The sequence below is a fragment of the Aotus nancymaae genome, unplaced genomic scaffold (assembly GCF_030222135.1).
Source record: "Aotus nancymaae isolate 86718 unplaced genomic scaffold, 86718_ANA_hifiasm-v0.15.2.pri h1tg000057l, whole genome shotgun sequence".
NCBI lineage: Eukaryota > Metazoa > Chordata > Mammalia > Primates > Aotidae > Aotus > Aotus nancymaae.
Genome location: NW_026988471.1, coordinates 59809199 through 59827769, shown reverse-complemented (window position 1 = coordinate 59827769; position 18571 = coordinate 59809199). Strand labels below are relative to the sequence as shown.

Below are 18571 nucleotides of genomic sequence, written 5' to 3'. Positions count from 1 at the left end.
CCCATAATGGAGTGGTTGCAGTGAGCCGAGATCATGCCATTGCACTCCAGCCTGGGCAATAGAGTAAGACTCCATTTCAAAAAAAAAAAAACAAAAAACCTATTACATGTCAACATATTTTTATTAAAATAACTACATTTTCTTTCTTTTGTTTTGTTTTAGCAAAGGTCTCACTCTGTCGCCCAGGCTGGAATGCGGTGGTGCAATCTTGGCTCACTGCAGCCTCTACCTCAAGGGCTCAAGAAATTCTCATGCCTTACCCTCCTGAGTAGCTGGGATTATAGGCATGCGTCACCATGCCTGGCTAATTTTGTATTTTTTTAGTAGAGACAGGGTTTCATCATGTTGGCCAGGCTGGTCTCGAACTCCTGGCCTCAAGTGATCCGCTTGTCTCAGCCTCCCAAAGTGTTGAGACTACAGGTGTCAGCCACCATGCCCTGCCTACCTTTTCTAAAACGAAAAATATTAGGCCAAGTGTGGTGGCTCACGCCTGTAATCTTAGCACTCTGGGAGGCCAAGGCAGGCAGATCACAAGTTCAGGAGTTTGAGACCAGCCTGGCCAACATGGCAAGACCCTGTCTCTACTAAAAATACAAAAATTAGCCAGGCATGGTGGCATGTGCCTGCAATCCCAGCTACTTAGGAGGCTGAGGCAGGAGAATGCTGAACCCAGGAGGTGGAGGTTGCAGTGAGCTGAGATCGTGCCATTGCACTCCACCCTGGGCAACAAAGCGAGTCTCCATCTCAAATATATACATATATATATATATGGTGAAGAGTATCACTGACATTTTTTGCAAATCTCTTCAATGTCTGACTTAATAGAAGACAACTGAATTCTCATATCTGTTTCTGCAATTTGTGGGTAGCCTTCTTTGATGTTGCACCAAACTTGACAAATGGTAGTTTCTTAAAGATTAATTGCAATGGTATCTGAAACTGTATCAGACTTTTCTGATTCTGTTAACATCAAAATTCTCTGATTTATCTTGCACTTTTCTCTGATTTATCTTGCACTTTGCATGGATCTTTCATCCATGTGTGACTTTTTAAAAAATAAAATGCGGCCGGGTGGGGTGGCTCATGCCTATAATCCCAGCACTTTGGGAGGCCGAGATGGGTGGATCACGAGGTCAAGAGATCGAGACCATCCTGGTCAACATGGTGAAACCCCGTCTCTACTAAAAATACAAAAATTAACTGGGCATGGTGGCGCATGCCTGTAGTCCCAGCTACTCGGGAGGCTGAGGCAGGAGAATTGCTTGAACCACGAGGTTGTGGTGAGCCGAGATCACGCCACTGCACTTCAGCCTGGGTAACAAGAGCAAAACTCCGTCTCAAAAAAAAATAAAAAATAAAAAATAAAAAAATAAAAATAAAATGCATTGGTCATTTGGAAAATATTGGTTCACTGAGTTATAAAGATATTCCAAATGTTGAAACACTTCATTCACAATACATTTAAAAATCACATTCATGGGCTGGGCTCGGTGGCTCACGCCTGTAATCGTAACACTTTGGGAGGCCAAGGCAGGTGGATCACCTGAGGTCAGGAGTTCGAGACCAGCTGTGACTAACATTGAGAATCCCCATCTCTACAAAAAATATAAAATTAGCCACACATGGTGGCGTGTGCCTGTAATCCCAGCTACTCAGGAGGCTGAGGCAAGAGAATCACTTGAACCTGGGAGGCAGAGGTTGTGGTGAGCCAAGATTGTGCCATTGAACTCCAGCCTGGGCAACAAGAGTGAAACTCTGTCTCAAAAAAAAAAAAAAAGAAAAAAAATCACATTCATTAATATGACCACCAATCTCATCCGAAAAGTCAAGTATTGAGAAGCAGGGAAGCAGGTAGAAGCACATGGAAGAAGGTAAGTTTTACAAAACTATAATTCTCACTTGAAATCTTGCATTTTGTCACTGACAACAGGTAACAAATGCTTTCAGTTTTCTTTAAGTGACTAGCTCATTTTCAAGAAAATGTCTGCCAAATACCTAAGTCTGAATTACTATAATTTCTCTGTCAGTTGTTCTCCCAAGTAAAAATGGTTTTCAATTTTTGAAAGAGCAGCTAATTTAGCTCAGGACTGAAAACAATCGCACAAGTGCTTTTCCTCAGGAGAATCGTTATGTTGGTGTGCAGCAGGAGTGAACTTTTGATTTCATCACAGTAAAAAAATGTATACTCAACAGTCGAGATTTAATAAAATTAGTAATTTTTACTGCTTCACCAAGTACACTCTTAAGTGAAACTAGATTTTTACTTTTCTTTTTAACTATGTAACTAGGTACTACTAGTACAGTTTGGTGCCGCTGCCTTGATCTTGTCTAAAGCTCCAACAGTTTTACCCACCGTTTTTACCCACCATTGCTTTTGTACCATCTGAGCAACATAGTGAAACAGGCAAGTGACAACTTGGTATTATGCAAACTGTTTTGACCTTGCAGGCCCTCTAATAAAAGGGTCCCCAGGACCCCACTGGTCCATATACCATATGTTGAGAACTGCTGATCTAGAGATCTGTTCATTTGCCATAAATTTACTATAATTTACTAAAAAAGATGAGGTATCAGTTTCTGCTGTAACTAATATGAGCATAAATACCAATGTCCAAACAATTTTCCACACTTCACTTTTGGCCTGAAGAAACTACCGGGCAACACACAAATTTCACTACAAAATAAGCAACAGATAGTTTTTTTACCTAAAGTGGGCATCTCACAATCTTTATTCTCCTCAGTGTTCCTTTTAACATATTTTATCAACCAGTTGAAAATGTGAACGTCACAATGAACTGAAATGTCCACCTCTTCCCAGCGCTGGGCATCCATAGATAAATATTCAGCAAAGTACTTCATTTCTGATATCAAAAGATCTCGTGGGCAAATAAAATCTTCTTTTAAGTTTTTTGCTTCATCACATACATGGATCACCATGTTTGGCCTTCACAAAAAACGTTACACAAAAATGAAATTATTAGAGTTTTGGAAAAGGAGCCAAGACTACTGACATTTAGTGAAGGGAAGAGAAAAAGATGTGTTTGAAAATTCTGACCACAAATCAGTTTTATAGGGTCTTGACATTTTTCAAGTGTCTTGCTAGCTTGATCACATCTTAGATTATGACTAATTTTAGCAAATAACTGATTTAATAAAACAAATAAAATATTGTTACCACAGGACTAATAATTTACAGTTTGAAATTTATTTTTCAAGTTATACATTAAAAACAAGGTTTATAAAAATAATATCATATCACAAAGAAAAATTAAGCAGCACACTCTAATTCCTGTGAGGAACAAAGAACAGCACTTTTACACGGTTACGGGTGTGGGAGGGAGGTTATCATTAAATGCTAAAATTTTCAGATTTTTTTTAAAAAGGAAAAATAGCTATAATTCTTCATTAAAGAATCAAATGAAAAACTAGCATGGCTTCACTATTTTTAATAGCAAAAAAGTTTGCTTCTAGGCATTCACATACATAAAATGTGAATACATAAAATATAAATTAATAAATGTAATCAAAGCATTCCTAAGACTACAATGTGCTTATTTATATATTTAATAATAATTTAAGCACAAGTTTAAATGATACATCAGAGGTTTGCTACAAAAATTATAATCTCGGGCTGGGCGCGGTGGCTCACGCCTGTAATCCCAGCACTTTGGGAGGCCAAGGCGGGTGGATCACAAGGTCAAGAGATCGAGACCATCCCGATCAACATGGTGAAACCCCGTCTCTACTAAAAATACAAAAAATTAGCTGGGCATGGTGGTGCGTGCCTGTAATCCCAGCTACTCAGGAGGCTGAGACAGGAGAATTGCTTGAACCCAGGAGGCGGAGGTTGCAGTGAGCCGAGATCGCGCCATTGCACTCCAGCCTGGGTAACAAGAGCGAAATTCCGTCTCAAAAAAAAAAAAAAAAAAAAAAATATATATATATATATATATATATATATAATCTCCTTGAATTTACTTTCTTTGAAAATTATGTCGGCTGGACATGGTGGCTCATGCCTGCAATCCCAGCACTTTGGGAGGTCAAGGCAGAAGGACTGCTTGAGCCCAGGAGTTTCAGATCAGCCTGGGCAAAATGGTGAAACCCTATCTCTACAGAAAAATTTTAAAAATTAGCTGGGCATGGTGGTGTGTGCCTGTGGTCCCAGCTACTCAGGAGGCTGAAGTGGGAGGACTACCTGAGCCCAGGAAGGTCAAGCTGCAGTGAGTTGTGATCACATCACTGCACTCCATCTTGGGTGACAGAGTGAGACTCTGTTTCAAAAACAAATAAAAAAAAATAATATTACCTCAAAAAGAAACATCAGTGAGATCTTACATCTGCCTTCATATCATTACAAAAGGAAGAGAATAGAGACATACTGTCCTACACATGAATTTAATTGAATTGTGTGTTTAATTCACACATTTCTGATACAAAAAAAGTATATTATTGGAGGGCCAGGCTTGGTGGCTCCCAACTATAATCCCAGCACTTTGGGATCCTGAGATGGGAGAATTACTTGAGCAGGAGTTTGGGACCAGACTGGGCAACACAGTGAGACCATGTCTTTACCAAAAAAAAAAAAGAAATTGAGCTACCAAAAAAAGGATTATAATCAATGTTCTATCAAAGTCAAAAGAATTTAAACAAATTTTCGCAAATTGCTCTTCCAAAGAAATCACGGTCAAAACATAAACAGATAATAACTGATGTAATGAAACATAAAGTTTCCATAGTTTTTGGACTACATTATAAAATATTAGACGATTTCAGTAAAAAAATTTTTGGCAAATTTTTGTGTCACACAAACCAACCAATCATTTAAAAATCTGTGTAAATACAGCCAGGCACAGTAGATTATGCCTGTAATCCCAACATTCTGGGATGCTGAGGCAGGCAGATCACTTGAGGCCAAGAGTTCAAGACCAGGCTGGCCACCATGGTGAAAGCCCATCTCTACGAAAAATACAAAAATTAGCTGGGCATGGTGGCACGCACGTGTAGTCCCAGCTACTCAGGTGGCTGAGGCATGAGAATTGCCTGAGCCTAGGAGGCAGAAGTTGCAGAGAGCCGAGATGGTGCCATTGCCTCCAGCTTGGGTGACACAGCGAGACTGTCTCAAAAGAAAACCCTCAAGACTGTGTGAATAAACTAAAAATAACTGAACTACACACTTTAAAGGGGTGAATTTTTTTTATTGTGGTTAAATATTCATAACATAAAATTTGCCACTTTAACCACTTTTAAGTTCAGTGGCATTAAGTATGTTCACACTGTTGTGCAATCAGCACAATGATCAACCTCCAGAATTTTTTCAAAGTGTTCATTTTATGATATATGAATTATATGTAAAGCAAGCTGTACTTGAAAATCTATAAAAAGTAAGATTTTCATAAAAACCCATGAAAAGTAAGTATACAAAGAAACTTTCGGAAATAATAAAAATATTCTGCGTCTTGATTTGGGTGATGGTTCTATGGTGTATCCAATTTTCAAAATTCATCAAGGTGAACACTTAACAATATGTGGTTTATTGTAAAAATATGCAAAACAATATAAAACTATCAAAACTTGCAATATACTGAAAGACATTTTAATTTTAAAATTTTCTAGAATGAGTAATTATATTCAAATAGTTCTAAAATACACATCCAATTAAAGTTGGAGAATTAATGGCACAGAGTTTTTTCCCTTGGGTATTAAAATTTACTTTTAAAAGTTTTGTTAAGACATATTATTTCTAATATTTATAAATATAAAAATAAAAATTTTTAAATAGAAAACTGTAGTCCAATTTATAAATAACATGAATAAATCATGTTTAGGTTGGTTCAACACATGAACTAAGCTGATTCCAATAGTTTCAGCAATTATGTAATATGAAATTCCTACATTATGGTAACTGATGCATATAACTACCAATCATATACTTTATAATTTAAAGTTGATATTAACATAAAATCTTATCTAGCAAACAACCAGCCTCCTACCCTTCAGATTCTTCAGTCTTTTCTCCACCATTATGAGTAGTACAATTTTCACTTTCTGAAGAACAATTCCTTGTGGAAGCTATACTATGTCTTCCTTAAATACAGAAACAAACACATACAAAAAAGAGGGGGGGTTAGTGTTTCTAGCTGAGAATGGGTTTTTATTTATCGAATGGTAATACTGTAAACGCATGGTTTCCAAGGCTAAAGATGGTACTTGTCAGGGTGGCATTTTCCTTTAGTATTTTTAAAGATATATGGAACAAACAGTACAAAAAATGAATTACAAATTGCTAATGTTACAAGGATTTCAAAAAATACTAATGTGGTGTGTACGAATATGGATCAAATGTTCAAAAGCCAACAGCATAGTTTTATTTTTCTGAAGTAAATTTTTACATCAATACTCTGCTGCTGCTGAAATTAAAATAACTTGCTACTCTTGGAGGATTTCTAAAACCAGTTATTGTTTCCAATATAATTGCAATTAATTCCAATATAATTGCATCTTTTACCCCACTACTATGTCATTTGAAGCTCTTGTTGACTACAATAAAGAGTGGCTGTAGGCTCAGCACAGTAGCATGTACGTGTAGTCCCAGCTACTAAGGAGGCTGCGGCAGGAGAATTGCTTGAGCCCAGGAGTTTAAGACCAGCCAGAGCAACACAGTGTAAACTCCATCTCCAAAAACAAAAAGAGTAGCTGTGAAAAAGAAAAACGCTAACGTGAGAGATAGGCAAGAGTCTCTCAGGAAAAAGAAATATTAAGTAAAGGGCATAGGGCAAACCTCTCTAAAATACAGTAAAAGAATATTTGTAGTAAAAAAAAATATGAAATTAACTAGACCAATAGATTAGAGTAGAACATTTTGATACAGTAAAGTAGGTTTTTTGGTGATCGTGTTTGACCTATATTTTAACACTTAAAAATTTATTTTTTTAAATGTTTACATTTTTTTACAGACAGTGTCTTGCTCAGACACCTAGGCTGAAGTGCAGCGGCTTGATCATAGCTCACTGTAACCTTGAGCTCCTGAGCTTGAGCAAGCCTCCCACCTTAGCCTCTCAAGTAGCTAGGACCACAGGTGTGCACTATCACACTCAGTTAATTTTTATTTTTTAGGTAGAGACAGGGTCTTGCTACTTTGCCCAGGCTGGTCTTGAACTCCTGGCCTCAAGTAATCCTCCACCTTGGCCTCCTAAAGTGCTAGGATTACAGGCATGAGCCATTGCATCTGGTCCTAAAACTTTTAATAGCAAAGATAAATATAATTTAAAAAATTCAGGCCAAGTAGGCCAGGCACGGTGGCTCACGCCTATAATCCCAGCACTTTAGGAAGCAGAAGTGGGTGGAACATCTGAGGTCAGGAGTTCAAGACCAGCCTGATCAACATGGAGAAAGCTCATCTCTACTAAAAATACAAAAAATTAGCTGGGTGTGGTGGTGCATGCCTATAATTCCAGCTACTTGGGAGGCTGAGGCAGGAGAATCACTTGAACCTGGGAGGTGGAGGTTGCGGTGAGCCAAGATCACGCCACTGCACTCCAGCCTGGGCAACAAGAGTGAGACTCTGTCTCAAAAGAAAAAAAAATTCAGGCCAAGTACAGTGGCTCACGTCTGGAATCCCAGCACTTTGGGAGGCTGAGGCAGGTGGATGGCCTGAGCACGGGAGTTCCAGACAAGCCTGGGCAACATGGCAAAACCCCATCTCTACAAAAAATACAAAAATTAGCTGAGCATGGTGCTGCATGCCTCTAGTCCCAGCTACTCGGGAGGCTGAGGCAGGAGGACCTCTTGAGCCTGGGAGATGGAGGTTGTAGTGAGTTGAGATCATGCACTGTACTCCAGCCTGGGCAACAGAGTGAGACCTTGTCTAAAATAAATAAATAAATAAAATTCAGGAAGATAGAAATATGAATGCATTTCTCTATTAATGTTTATATTAGCCTTTAAACAAAGAAAGAAAAGTTGATTGGAATATATAATATTTTGCAGAATTATCATAAGGACAAGTACTACATTTTAGTTTAAAACCTTACCTGTTTTGGAAACTGCATCATGTCCAACTGGAGTCTCCTGAAATTCTCCATGTATGTCAAGAAGTGAGGATTTGATATAAGTGGCTAAAGTTTCAACAGGACTCTCTCCAGTAGCCATTAGGGAATTATACTGGTTGTCAACAGGTGAGCTTCCACTGCTCTTTAATTCATCAAACCTTTTTGCACACTGTCATGATATAAAATCAAAGAAACATAGGTTTGAGAATTTTTTATCTGTTTTGTTTTAACCTTCACCCCCCTGAGAATTGTTTAAATAAAAAATTGGGAGAGAAATCCAAGATGGCCGATTACTAGCAGCTCAGGATTGTAGCTCCCAGTGAAAGCACAGAGAACGAGAGGACACCACACTTTCAGATGAATATTTGTTGCTCATGGACCAGGAGATTCCCAGCGGAGGAGCCCCACAGGTCGCCAGTGTGACTCTTGTGGCCAGCATGGCGGTTTTGCTGGCGCCCTGGCGCAGCGGTTCTTGGTGCAGAGTAAACGGGACTGGGTCCCCTTTTGGTCAACGTTTGGAGCTTCAGGAAGGCAGAGTAGCCTATTCAGCTGATTGAAAAAGGGACTCAAGAAGGAAGCCAGACCAGAGATTCCCGGGCAGAAAAGCACCATCAATCTTAACGCTGCTGTTTTAGCCGGCGCAGTGGGTTGCTCAGATTCCGGTGCTGGGAATCAACAAGTTGGACGTCCACTCAGAGACCTAATTTGAAAGTCGGTAATTACAAAGACAACAGGTGGATAAATTCACAAAGATGGGAAGAAACCAGCGTAAAAAGGCTGAGAATACCCAAAATCAGAATGCCTCTCCCTCTACAGGGGATCACAGTTCCTCATCAACAAGGAATCAAGGCCTGATGGAGAACGAGTGCGTTCCAATAACAGAATTAGGCTTCAGAAAGTGGATAATAAGAAACTTCTGTGAGTTAAAAGAGCATGTCCTAGCAAAAGAAACTAAGAACCTTGAAAAAACGTTTGACGAAATCCTAACGAGAATAGACAATTTAGAGATAAATATGAGTGAATTAATGGAACTGAAGAATATGAGAACTCCGCGAAGTATGCACAGGTTTTAACAGTCGAACTGATCAAGCAGAAGAAAGGATATCAGAGGTCGAAGACCAACTTAATGAAATGAAACGAGAAGACAAAATTAGAGAAGAAAGAGTAAAAAGGAATGAGCAAAGTCTCCAAGAAATATGGGACTATGTGAAAAGACCTAATTTACGTTTGATAGGTGTACCTGAATGTCATAAAGAGAATGAATCCAAGTTGGAAAATATTCTTCAGGATATTATTCAGGAAAACTTTCCTAACCTAGTAAGGCAGGACAATACTCAAATCCAGGTAATACAGAGAACACCACAAAGATATTCCTCAAGTAGAGCAACCCCAAGACACATAATCGTTAGATTCACTAGGGTTGAAATAAAGGAGAAAATTCTAAGGGCAACTAGAGAGAAAGGTCAGGTTACTCATAAAGGGAGCCTATCAGACTCATAGCAGATCTCTCAGCAGAAACCCTACAAACTAGAAGACAGTGGGGGTCAATATTCAATATACTCAAAGAAAAGAATTTTCAACCTAGAATCTCATATCCGGCCAAACTAAGTTTCATAAATGAAGGAAAAATAAAATTTTTCGCAAACAAGCAAGCACTCAGAGATTTCATCACCACCAGGCCTGCTTTACAAGAGCATCTGAAAGAAGCACTATACACAGAAAGGAACAATCAGTATCAGTCATCCCAAAAACTTACCAAAAGGTAAACAGTATCTCCATAATGAAGAATCTACAACAACTAATGGGCAAAATAGCCAGCTAGAATTAAACGACAATATTAAACTCACAAATATCAAGATTAATCCTAAATTTAAATGGATTAAATGCCCCAATCAAAGACACAGACAGGCAAAATGACTAAAAGTCAAAACCTATCGGTACGCTGTATCCAGATTCATCTCATAAGCCAGGACACACAAACACTCAAAACAAAGGGTTGGTGGAAGACTTACCAATCAAATGGAGAGGAAAAAAAAAAAAAAAAAAAACCCAAAAAACAGGAATTGTAACTTTTGTCTCTGACAAAATAGACTTTAACAGTAACAAAGACTAACAAAGAAGGACATTACATAATGGTAAAAGGATCAATGCAACAACAGGAGTCAATGATCATAAATATATATGCACCCAATATAGGAACACCCAGATACATAAGACAAATTTTTAATGACTTATAAAGAGACATGGACTCCCGCACAATAATAGCGGGAGACTTTGACACCATATTGTTAATATTCAAAGGATCAATGAGATAGAAAATTAACAGGGACATCTATGATTTGAACTCAGACCTGGAACAAGTAAACTCAGTGAATATTTATAGAATTCTTCACCCCAGGTCCACAGGACATACATTTTTCTCAGTATCACATTACACCTATTTTGAAAGTGACCACATAACTGGAAGTAAATCACTCTTCAGCATTTGCATAGCATTTCACAGACTTAAATGAAATATTGGTTGGCTGTTTGTTTGTTATTTTCTTCTCTTATTTCTTCCTGTCTCCACTGTTAAGCACAATTGTCAGCAAAAAAGAAGTTTTTAACATCTATTTTTAGATTGCATTCCAGCCTGGGCAATAGAGCAAGGCTCCTGTTCTCTCTCCCTCTTTCTCTTTCTCTTTCTTTCTTTCAAAAAAAAAAAAAAAAGAAAATTGTGACTTTATTATTACTAGTGTTTTCTATATCTACTAAAAGAAGGAGAACATGGCATTATACAATATATAATCTCATGGGAAAGAAGCTTTGCACCTTACCTAATGAATTTTTCTAATTCAGATCTCATGAGAAGAGAGAAAATTCCTAGACCAAGAGAAGAAATTAAATGTTGTAGTTTACATATACTCCATTAGACCTCATGATTTCACAATTTTTGCATATTAAAAAAATTGAGAAGATATTTTCTTGCCTTCTATTTGAAGATATTTTTCTATAATTACTTTTTGTAAGTGAGTATTAACCTGTTGAGTAACATCTAGAAAGTCTGTACACATTTCACTATGTGAAAGCCTCTAACTTCTATTTTTGTATCTTAAAATTCAGGGTGGAGTTTTATTTTAATGTGCTTTAACTCAAAGGCATATATATTTATCCTCTTGTTAAAAAAAAGGAAGACCAGGCTGGGTATGGTAGACCATGCTTGTAATCCCAGCACTTTGGGAGGCAGAGGCAGAAAGATTGCTTGAGGCCCAGAGTTCAAGACCAGCCTGGGCAACTTAGTGAGACTGCCTGAGAGACTGTGAGATGCTGAGGTGGGAAGATCACTTAAGCTTGGGAGGTTGAGGCTGCAGTGAGCCATGATGGCACCACTGTACTCCAGCCTGGGATGGCAGAGTGACAGATCCTGTCTCAAAACAACAACAAAACAACAAATATACATATATAAAAGTATATATTTTTTATATATCTACAATTTATGTGATTTGCATCTAGCCAAATTATATCGATATCTATTCACTGTTAATACATACATTTGAATATGTAAAACTCAAATATTTTTCTCTCTCTCAGTTGGTGTTTCTTCAAATTGATCAACTTTTCTGAACATTTTCAGGAGATATTCTGGGGCTACTGTTATTTACCTCTTTCGGTGTTAATCCAGGCACGAGCCTTGCTATAGTTTCCCAGTTGATAGTCTGAGGGATTCCAATTAATGGATAAAGGATCATGTCCAATACCATTTGGTTATTATTGTTCAGGAAATTGTTATTTTCTGAATATCCACGACTCATCTTTTGGAACTAGAAATTGGGAAGCAAAAAACTTTATTTAAATCTGAAATCTAAATATTTTCAGAACACTACAAATCAGTTATAATTCATTCCTAAGAATTATCTGCTACCATATAAAGGAAAAATAAAACTGACCTAAAATAAACACAGTATAGCCCAAATCTCTTCACATAAAAAAGTATTTGAATATTATACATTGATAGATGGATATACAAAAAGATGAACAGATGAACAAATATATGATAAAAATTACAAAATATTTTTTATCTTATCTCTTTTTTTTTGGAGTCTTGCTCTGTCACCCAGGGTGGAGTGCTGTGGCACAATCTCAGCTCACTGCAACCTCCGCCTCCTGGGTTCGAGCAATTCTCCTGCCTCAGCCTCCCAAGTAGCTGGGATTATAGGCACATGCCACCATGCCCGGCTAATTTTTGTATCCTTAGTAGAGACAGTGTTTCACCATGTTGGCCAGGCTGGTCTCAAACTCTTGACCTCGTGATTAACAAAGGTGCTAGGGTTACAGGCGTGAGCCACTGCACCCGGCTTCTCAAAGCGCTGTAGTTACAGGCATGGGCCACTGCACCTGGCCCTTATCTTTTTTTCTTTAGAGACAGAGTCCCCAGTTTTACAAGATGAAGTTCAGAGATGTTAAGTAATTTTTTTTCTTTTTTTTCTTTTTTTTTTTTTTGAGACGGAGTTTTGCTCTTGTTACCCAGGCTGGAGTGTAATGGCGCGATCTCGGCTCACCGCAACCTCCGCCTCCTGGGTTCAGGCAATTCTCCTGCCTCAGCCTCCTGAGTAGCTGGGATTACAGGCATGCGCCACCATGCCCAGCTAATTTTTTGTATTTTTAGTAGAGACGGGGTTTCACCATGTTGACCAGGATGGTCTCGATCTCTTGACCTCGTGATCCACCCGCCTCGACCTCCCAAAGTGCTGGGATTACAGGCATGAGCCACCGCGCCCGGCCGTTAAGTAATTTTTACAAGGTCACAGAGCTAAGAAGAGGCAGAGCAAGGATTCAAACCCAGGTAAAAATGACTCTCAAATCCATGCTCTTTCCATTCCACACGAGAGGTATAGTATGGGCTAAGATAGCAGACTGGAAACAATGGTTTAGGGTCAGTAGGGACAGAGCCTAATGTATTTTGAAGCTAGTTATGATTCAATTAAGTTATTTTGAAAGCTCCTGTTTGTGAGGTGCAGGAAAAGAATATGATATCAAATAGAAAAAGAAACTATGCATTCAAACATAAAACATTTGAGTAACTTTTTTATATCAATGTGTACAAGATACTTCTTATTTTATTCAAACATTTACTGAGCCATCGCTATGTGCCAGGCACTGTATCTAAAGTCGGAACATTAATCTACAGATGAAAATAATGACAAAAGTTTATGATGAGTCATTATCTATGATTCAGTTTACACTGGATTCTGGGTTGGGAATAAAATCTCCAAATATAAGCTATTCCTTTGGGAAAAAAAAGATCTATTTTAGGATAAGAAGTACAAAGCAGAGATTCACTAACAGATTAGTACAATGGAAAAGGCAGTGTACACAGGAGTCTGAAGCTCTGGTTTGAGCTTTAGCTCCACCACCTGCTAATCAAGGCTAGTCATCTATCCTTGCTGAACTACAGCAATAAAAGTAGATGATGGTAATACCTCTGACTGACAGCATGGAGAGAATTAAAGGGATTATTTTGTGAAAGCACTTTGAAGGCGATAAAAGTATCTTACAACTGAGATGCTGCATAAATAACAGTAGTTAGATTGTGCTGAGGGTTATGTGAGATATTTAAAACAGCACGGGGATTGGAATGTGGTATACTCTCAATAAACGTTAATTATAATTAGTACTATGTCATTGTTTACATAAGATACTGGTAGAGGACATCAGGTGGCACACAACATAAAGTTATCGTACATGTGTTTGAAAAAACATTAAAAAGAAACAAAAACAGAAAGACATTTAGCATGCTAAAATCACAGCTTCCTACTAACCAAAGATGTACCTTGTTGAAGGCCAGTATAGTGGAGTGGCTAAGTGTGCAGACTCTGGAGTCAGACTGTCCAAGTTTGCATCCCAGTTCTACCAGTTATGGAATTATCTGGTTCAGATTAGTTAATCTCTGTGCCTCAATTTGCTCATCTGTAAAACAAAGATAATAATAGCAGCTAGCTTACATACTTGAGGATATACAGAAAGTGCTACCTGGCAATGAGTGAGGACTATATAATGTGTGTAGCAGTAGCACTATCACTCTAGAGATCCTCGGGTTAAACAGATTCATAAAGATTAATATGACAGATAAAAGGAGAAATAGCAATAGTCCAGTGAAGTATGCCATAACAAAATGAATAGAAAGAGTCAGCTACAGATTCTTACCCAGTTTTACCACTTCTAGCAGTGCAACCTATGGCTCCAACTGTCTCAGTAATACTGTAAGGAAAATAATACCTAACTTTTGGAGTTATGGTGAAGATTAAATAATACTACATATAAAACACCAGCACATTGGGATATACAAAGGTACTCAATAAATAATTTATTACTCTTTTTCTCCCCACTTAGGCCATTATTGGCACAAAAATTTCCAAGAATTAGTTTAATAACTGTAAAGCACTGCCTTGTACCCAGCTGAAAACAGATTTTACAGAACTTCATTGTTTTTTAAAGAACTGGTCATCTCAAAATCATACGAAAAAAAGTGAGTGAATCTGAAAGTAATGCCCTTTTGCATGTCCCAGGCTGAGTTTGATGAAAACATGGGGGAAAAAAGGCTTGGAAAAGGTCTTCCAAGAACCTCAGAAGGGCCCAAGGTTCTGTTCATTTCTGTTCATTTCCCTCTTTAACTCACTGGATTATGATTTCTTTGATGGGCTGGGCCTTCTATCTTTGATTTCTCAGAAGAGTGACAGCAAGGCAGATATTGTCAAAATGTTTGCTGAATTAATGAGAAAGTCATAAAACCTTATGAGAGACTGAACGTATCCTTTGGAACCCACTCCAAACTGCAGGTCCACAACTCATTTAAACATTTAAGTATAGATGGGAATGTGTAAAGATAGATGGGGATCATGTCCTGCTGGATTAATCAATTTAGTTTTGAATCTTTGAAAGACTTGGTTTCTCCCTAGTCAACGAAGCAATGATCTCTACTTGTTTGCCTAGTACTTGCATCACTTTTCATACCACACAATTTGGGAGGGATATTAGAGCATATAGGGCGTTTTATTATAATTTGTTTGGGACTTAGTTGAAAACGGTCTGAAATGGAATTCGGGGCCAAGAATCTTCCCTGAGAGCTGTTTTCTCTTCACTTCCAAAGAGATTCATTTAAAATTTCAAAAACATTACCCTCGTCAAACACTTAATGCTTGTAAGTATATTTCAAATGTGACACTCATTTATGCTATACATGTTTAAGAGTACTTTAAATCATCTAAATGTGAAAAAAAGTTTTTCTGTTGACCTTCTCTTTATACAACGGAATCATACTAGGCAAGGGAAGACTTCCCAGCATTACTTCTAGTTAATTGAATGTCCAATAAATCATAGAGTCTGAATTTAAGTGTAAAAGGCAGAGCATTGATGGATAATCCTTAATAAAACATAAATTATCCTGAAATAGCTGTGACAGTGTACCTCATTCTGGAAACAAAGTATAAATTTATCAAAAACGGTGACAATAAGAAAAAGTTAAAAGTTCAAATTACCATGAAATCTACTCCCATTCATAAAATATCAAAATCTCGAAAATATTTAAGGTAAAATACGTTATTTACCAAACATAAAAATCCAATTTGTTTAACAGACTTCACTTTTTAAGAACACACTTGCCCTCTCCTCCCCCATCCCCTTCTCTTGGTTTATGTATTTAATATCTATATATTAGTAAGACTAGCCTAAGTCACTTCCACATCAGATAGAGGTCCACAACAGGAATCTGGCATATTTGTTTTTCTTATTTCAAATAGAAAAAAAAAAGCTCTTGGAGACAGAGACGTTTTTCCTTAGGCAGTGGAAAGATGGGAAGGCGGGGCGGCGGGGCGGGGGAGCCCGTGGGGCGGGCAGGCAGGCAGGCAGGCAGGTCGGCAGGTCAAAGGCCTCTGGCCTAACAGAAGGCAGAGGTAACACCGAGTCATCCCAGACCAGGTTGAAGCATTGTTCTGCCCACGCTTCCTGACCTCTGGCCACAAAGGAGATCGGAGGCAGCTGGAGGAGAAAGTAAAATCACATCCCAGGCCCGGGATGAGAGCAAAGCCCTTCAAATCTTGGGCCCGGAGGCTCACTGCGCATCGCGTCCTCGGGGAATCCCCAGACCTTCCGGCCCCGCTTCCGCCCGTGGAGGAACAGAAACTCCAGGGGCGCGGGGCGGACAAAGGCGCCGGGCAGCGGGGCGAGGCGGGCAGAGGCCCGGCGCGCAGAAGCTGGGGTTCTCTCCGCTGTGCGCGGACGGGACGGTCTGCAGACACTTGGACCCTGCGGGTGACTGGACGCGGGCCGGCGGGCTGCTCGGGGCGCAGCCGGCTGAGGCTGTGCACCGGGCGTTCGGGGGCGTTTGGGAGAGTGGGACCCCGGCCCGGGCCGCCGTGGGTGGGGAGCCGCGGGGGGAGCCGGCGGGCTGAGAGTGGTACCGCCCCATGCCGCACTTCCCGCCCTGCGGTGGGTAACCGAGCCCCCCTCAGCATCTCGCTCACCTCCACAGGGCCACGACGGCCCTCGCAGCGCCTCTGTTACCTGCAGTGGCTGACACCGCCCGCGCTCACGCCCCGAAGCTGCGGCAAACCGGTCCGCAACCCGGGCCGCGACGCCTCACACCCCGCCCCCGCCCTCTAGCAGGCGGCTGAGGGGACCAGCGCCGTGGGGCGGGGGAGCGCCGAGCCGACGCCGCCCGGCCAATCGCGGGCCAGCGCCGCAGCGGCGGAGCCAATGAGCGCCGAGCTCATGCCCGGCGGGAGGGAGCCGGACGGGCGGCGACGGCTGGCTGTCGCCTCGCCTTACTCGCTCCTTCTCCTTCCCCCCTCTGGTATTCACTCCCTGGCGTGTCGCAATGCAGCGTCCCCACCCTCCCAGCGTCTTGTCTCTTAGCAACCAGATCCTAGGAACCTGATCTTAGGTGACACACGTAAAAGAACTGTGATTAAAGAATGGATGAAATTGTTCTTGGTGCAGGTCATTTGGTACATCGCTTAGGTAGGGCGGGAAGATCGCGAGGGACACCAGAAGTATCTCTTAGACCAAGGTCTTTGGGTAAGGACCCTAAGTGTCTTTACCAGGAGGTAGCTCTTTAAAAATGTAAATAGCTCTTGATTACAAATTCGGTTTTCATACATGAATAGGGGTGTGTGTGTGTGATTGTGAAAACTACTACTATGGGTGTCTAGTAAAATGCAAACAGCTCAATATTGTAAGGTAAATGCTACATCTCAACATTTCTAATTTCCATTTGGATTATTCTGAGAACAAAAATTAAATATTAGGATTAGAAAGAACAGAAAAAGTAAAGCCTTATCCAAATCAGTAATTACTATGAGAGCTGATGATTAAATAGAGATTAAGTGGTTCACAGTATAGAATGTCAGGAGTTTTTTTCCAATTGCATCACCTGTGACTTCTGCAGATCTTTTACTATTTTTGTTCCACAAAGACATTAAAGTGGTACGGTGGCTCACACCTGTTATCCCATAATCCCAACATTTAGGGAGACCAAGATGGGAGGATTGCTTGAGCACAGCCTGGACAACAAAGTGAGACCCTGTCTCTACAGAAAAATAAAATAAAATAAAATAAATTTAAGTTAGCCAGGCATGGTGGCACATGCCTGTGGTCCTAGCTACATAGGAGGCTGAGGTGGGAGGACTACTTGAGCCCAGGAGGTTGAGGCCACAGTGAGCCATGTTTGCACCACTGCACTCCAGGATGGGCAGCAGAGCGAGACCCTATCAAAAAAAAAAAAAAAAAAAATTAAAGTTAGGCAAGTGTTTTACCAGGAGATCTTAGATTAGGTAATTTTTTTTTTTTTTTTGAGACCAAGTCTCGCACTGTTGCTCAGGCTGGAGTGCAATGGTGTGATCTCAGCTCACTGCAACCTCCACCTCCAGGTTCAAGCAATTCTCCTGCCTCAGCCTCCTGAGTAGCTGGGATTACAGGTGTGTGCCACCATGCCCAGCTAATTTTTGTATTTTTAGTAGAGACAGGGTTTCACCATGTTGACCAGGCTGGTCTCAAACTCCTGACCTCATGTTATCCACCCACCTTGGCCTCCCAAAGTGCTGGGATTATAGGCATGAGCCTGGCCAGGTAAATTCTTAAAGAGAAACTGCTTGCCCTCTATTTCACCTCTTTCTTCTTTCACATAGGCTGGTACTCAGTTATGAGGTGGTACTTTTAAAACCATGAGAACAAGAATAATGCATAAGGGGCTGGGCCCAGTAGCTCACACTGTAATCCCAGAATTTTGGGAGGCTGAGGCATGAAGATCACTTGAGGTTAGGAGTTCAAGACCAGCCTGGCCAACATGGTGAAACCTCATCTCTACTAAAAATACAAGTATTAGCCAGGCGTGGTGGCGGGTACCTGTAATACCAGCTACTGGGGAGGCTGAGGCGGCAGAATCACTTGAACCAGAGAAGCAGAGGTTGCGGTGAGCCGAGATGGTGCCACTGCACTCCAGCCTGGGCCAGAGTGAGACTCCATCTCAAAAACAACAACAACAAGAA

General features: G+C 40.2%; 1 protein-coding gene across 5 annotated transcripts in view; it reads right to left on the bottom strand.

The window, feature by feature from the left end:
* Positions 1-16650, bottom strand: part of SANBR (SANT and BTB domain regulator of CSR) — a 65887-nt gene extending 49237 nt beyond the window's left edge. The window contains exons 1-6 of one of the 5 annotated variants that reach the window (XR_001111508.3): positions 16550-16650; positions 13861-13997; positions 11693-11851; positions 8034-8220; positions 5994-6087; positions 2706-2944 (exon numbers count right to left, since the gene is read on the bottom strand). Coding sequence is in view for 4 of the 5 variants with exons in the window: in XM_012477264.2 (XP_012332687.1) it covers positions 2706-2944; positions 5994-6087; positions 8034-8220; positions 11693-11842 (670 nt within the window). In the remaining variant the exon portion in view is untranslated. Of the gene's footprint in view, positions 1-2705; positions 2945-5993; positions 6088-8033; positions 8221-10867; positions 10914-11692; positions 11852-13849; positions 13998-16549 lie in introns of those variants that run through there. The other 4 variants (XM_012477264.2, XM_012477263.3, XM_012477265.3 and 1 more) reach the window with 4 other exon arrangements.
* Positions 16651-18571: the final 1921 nt, after the last annotated feature.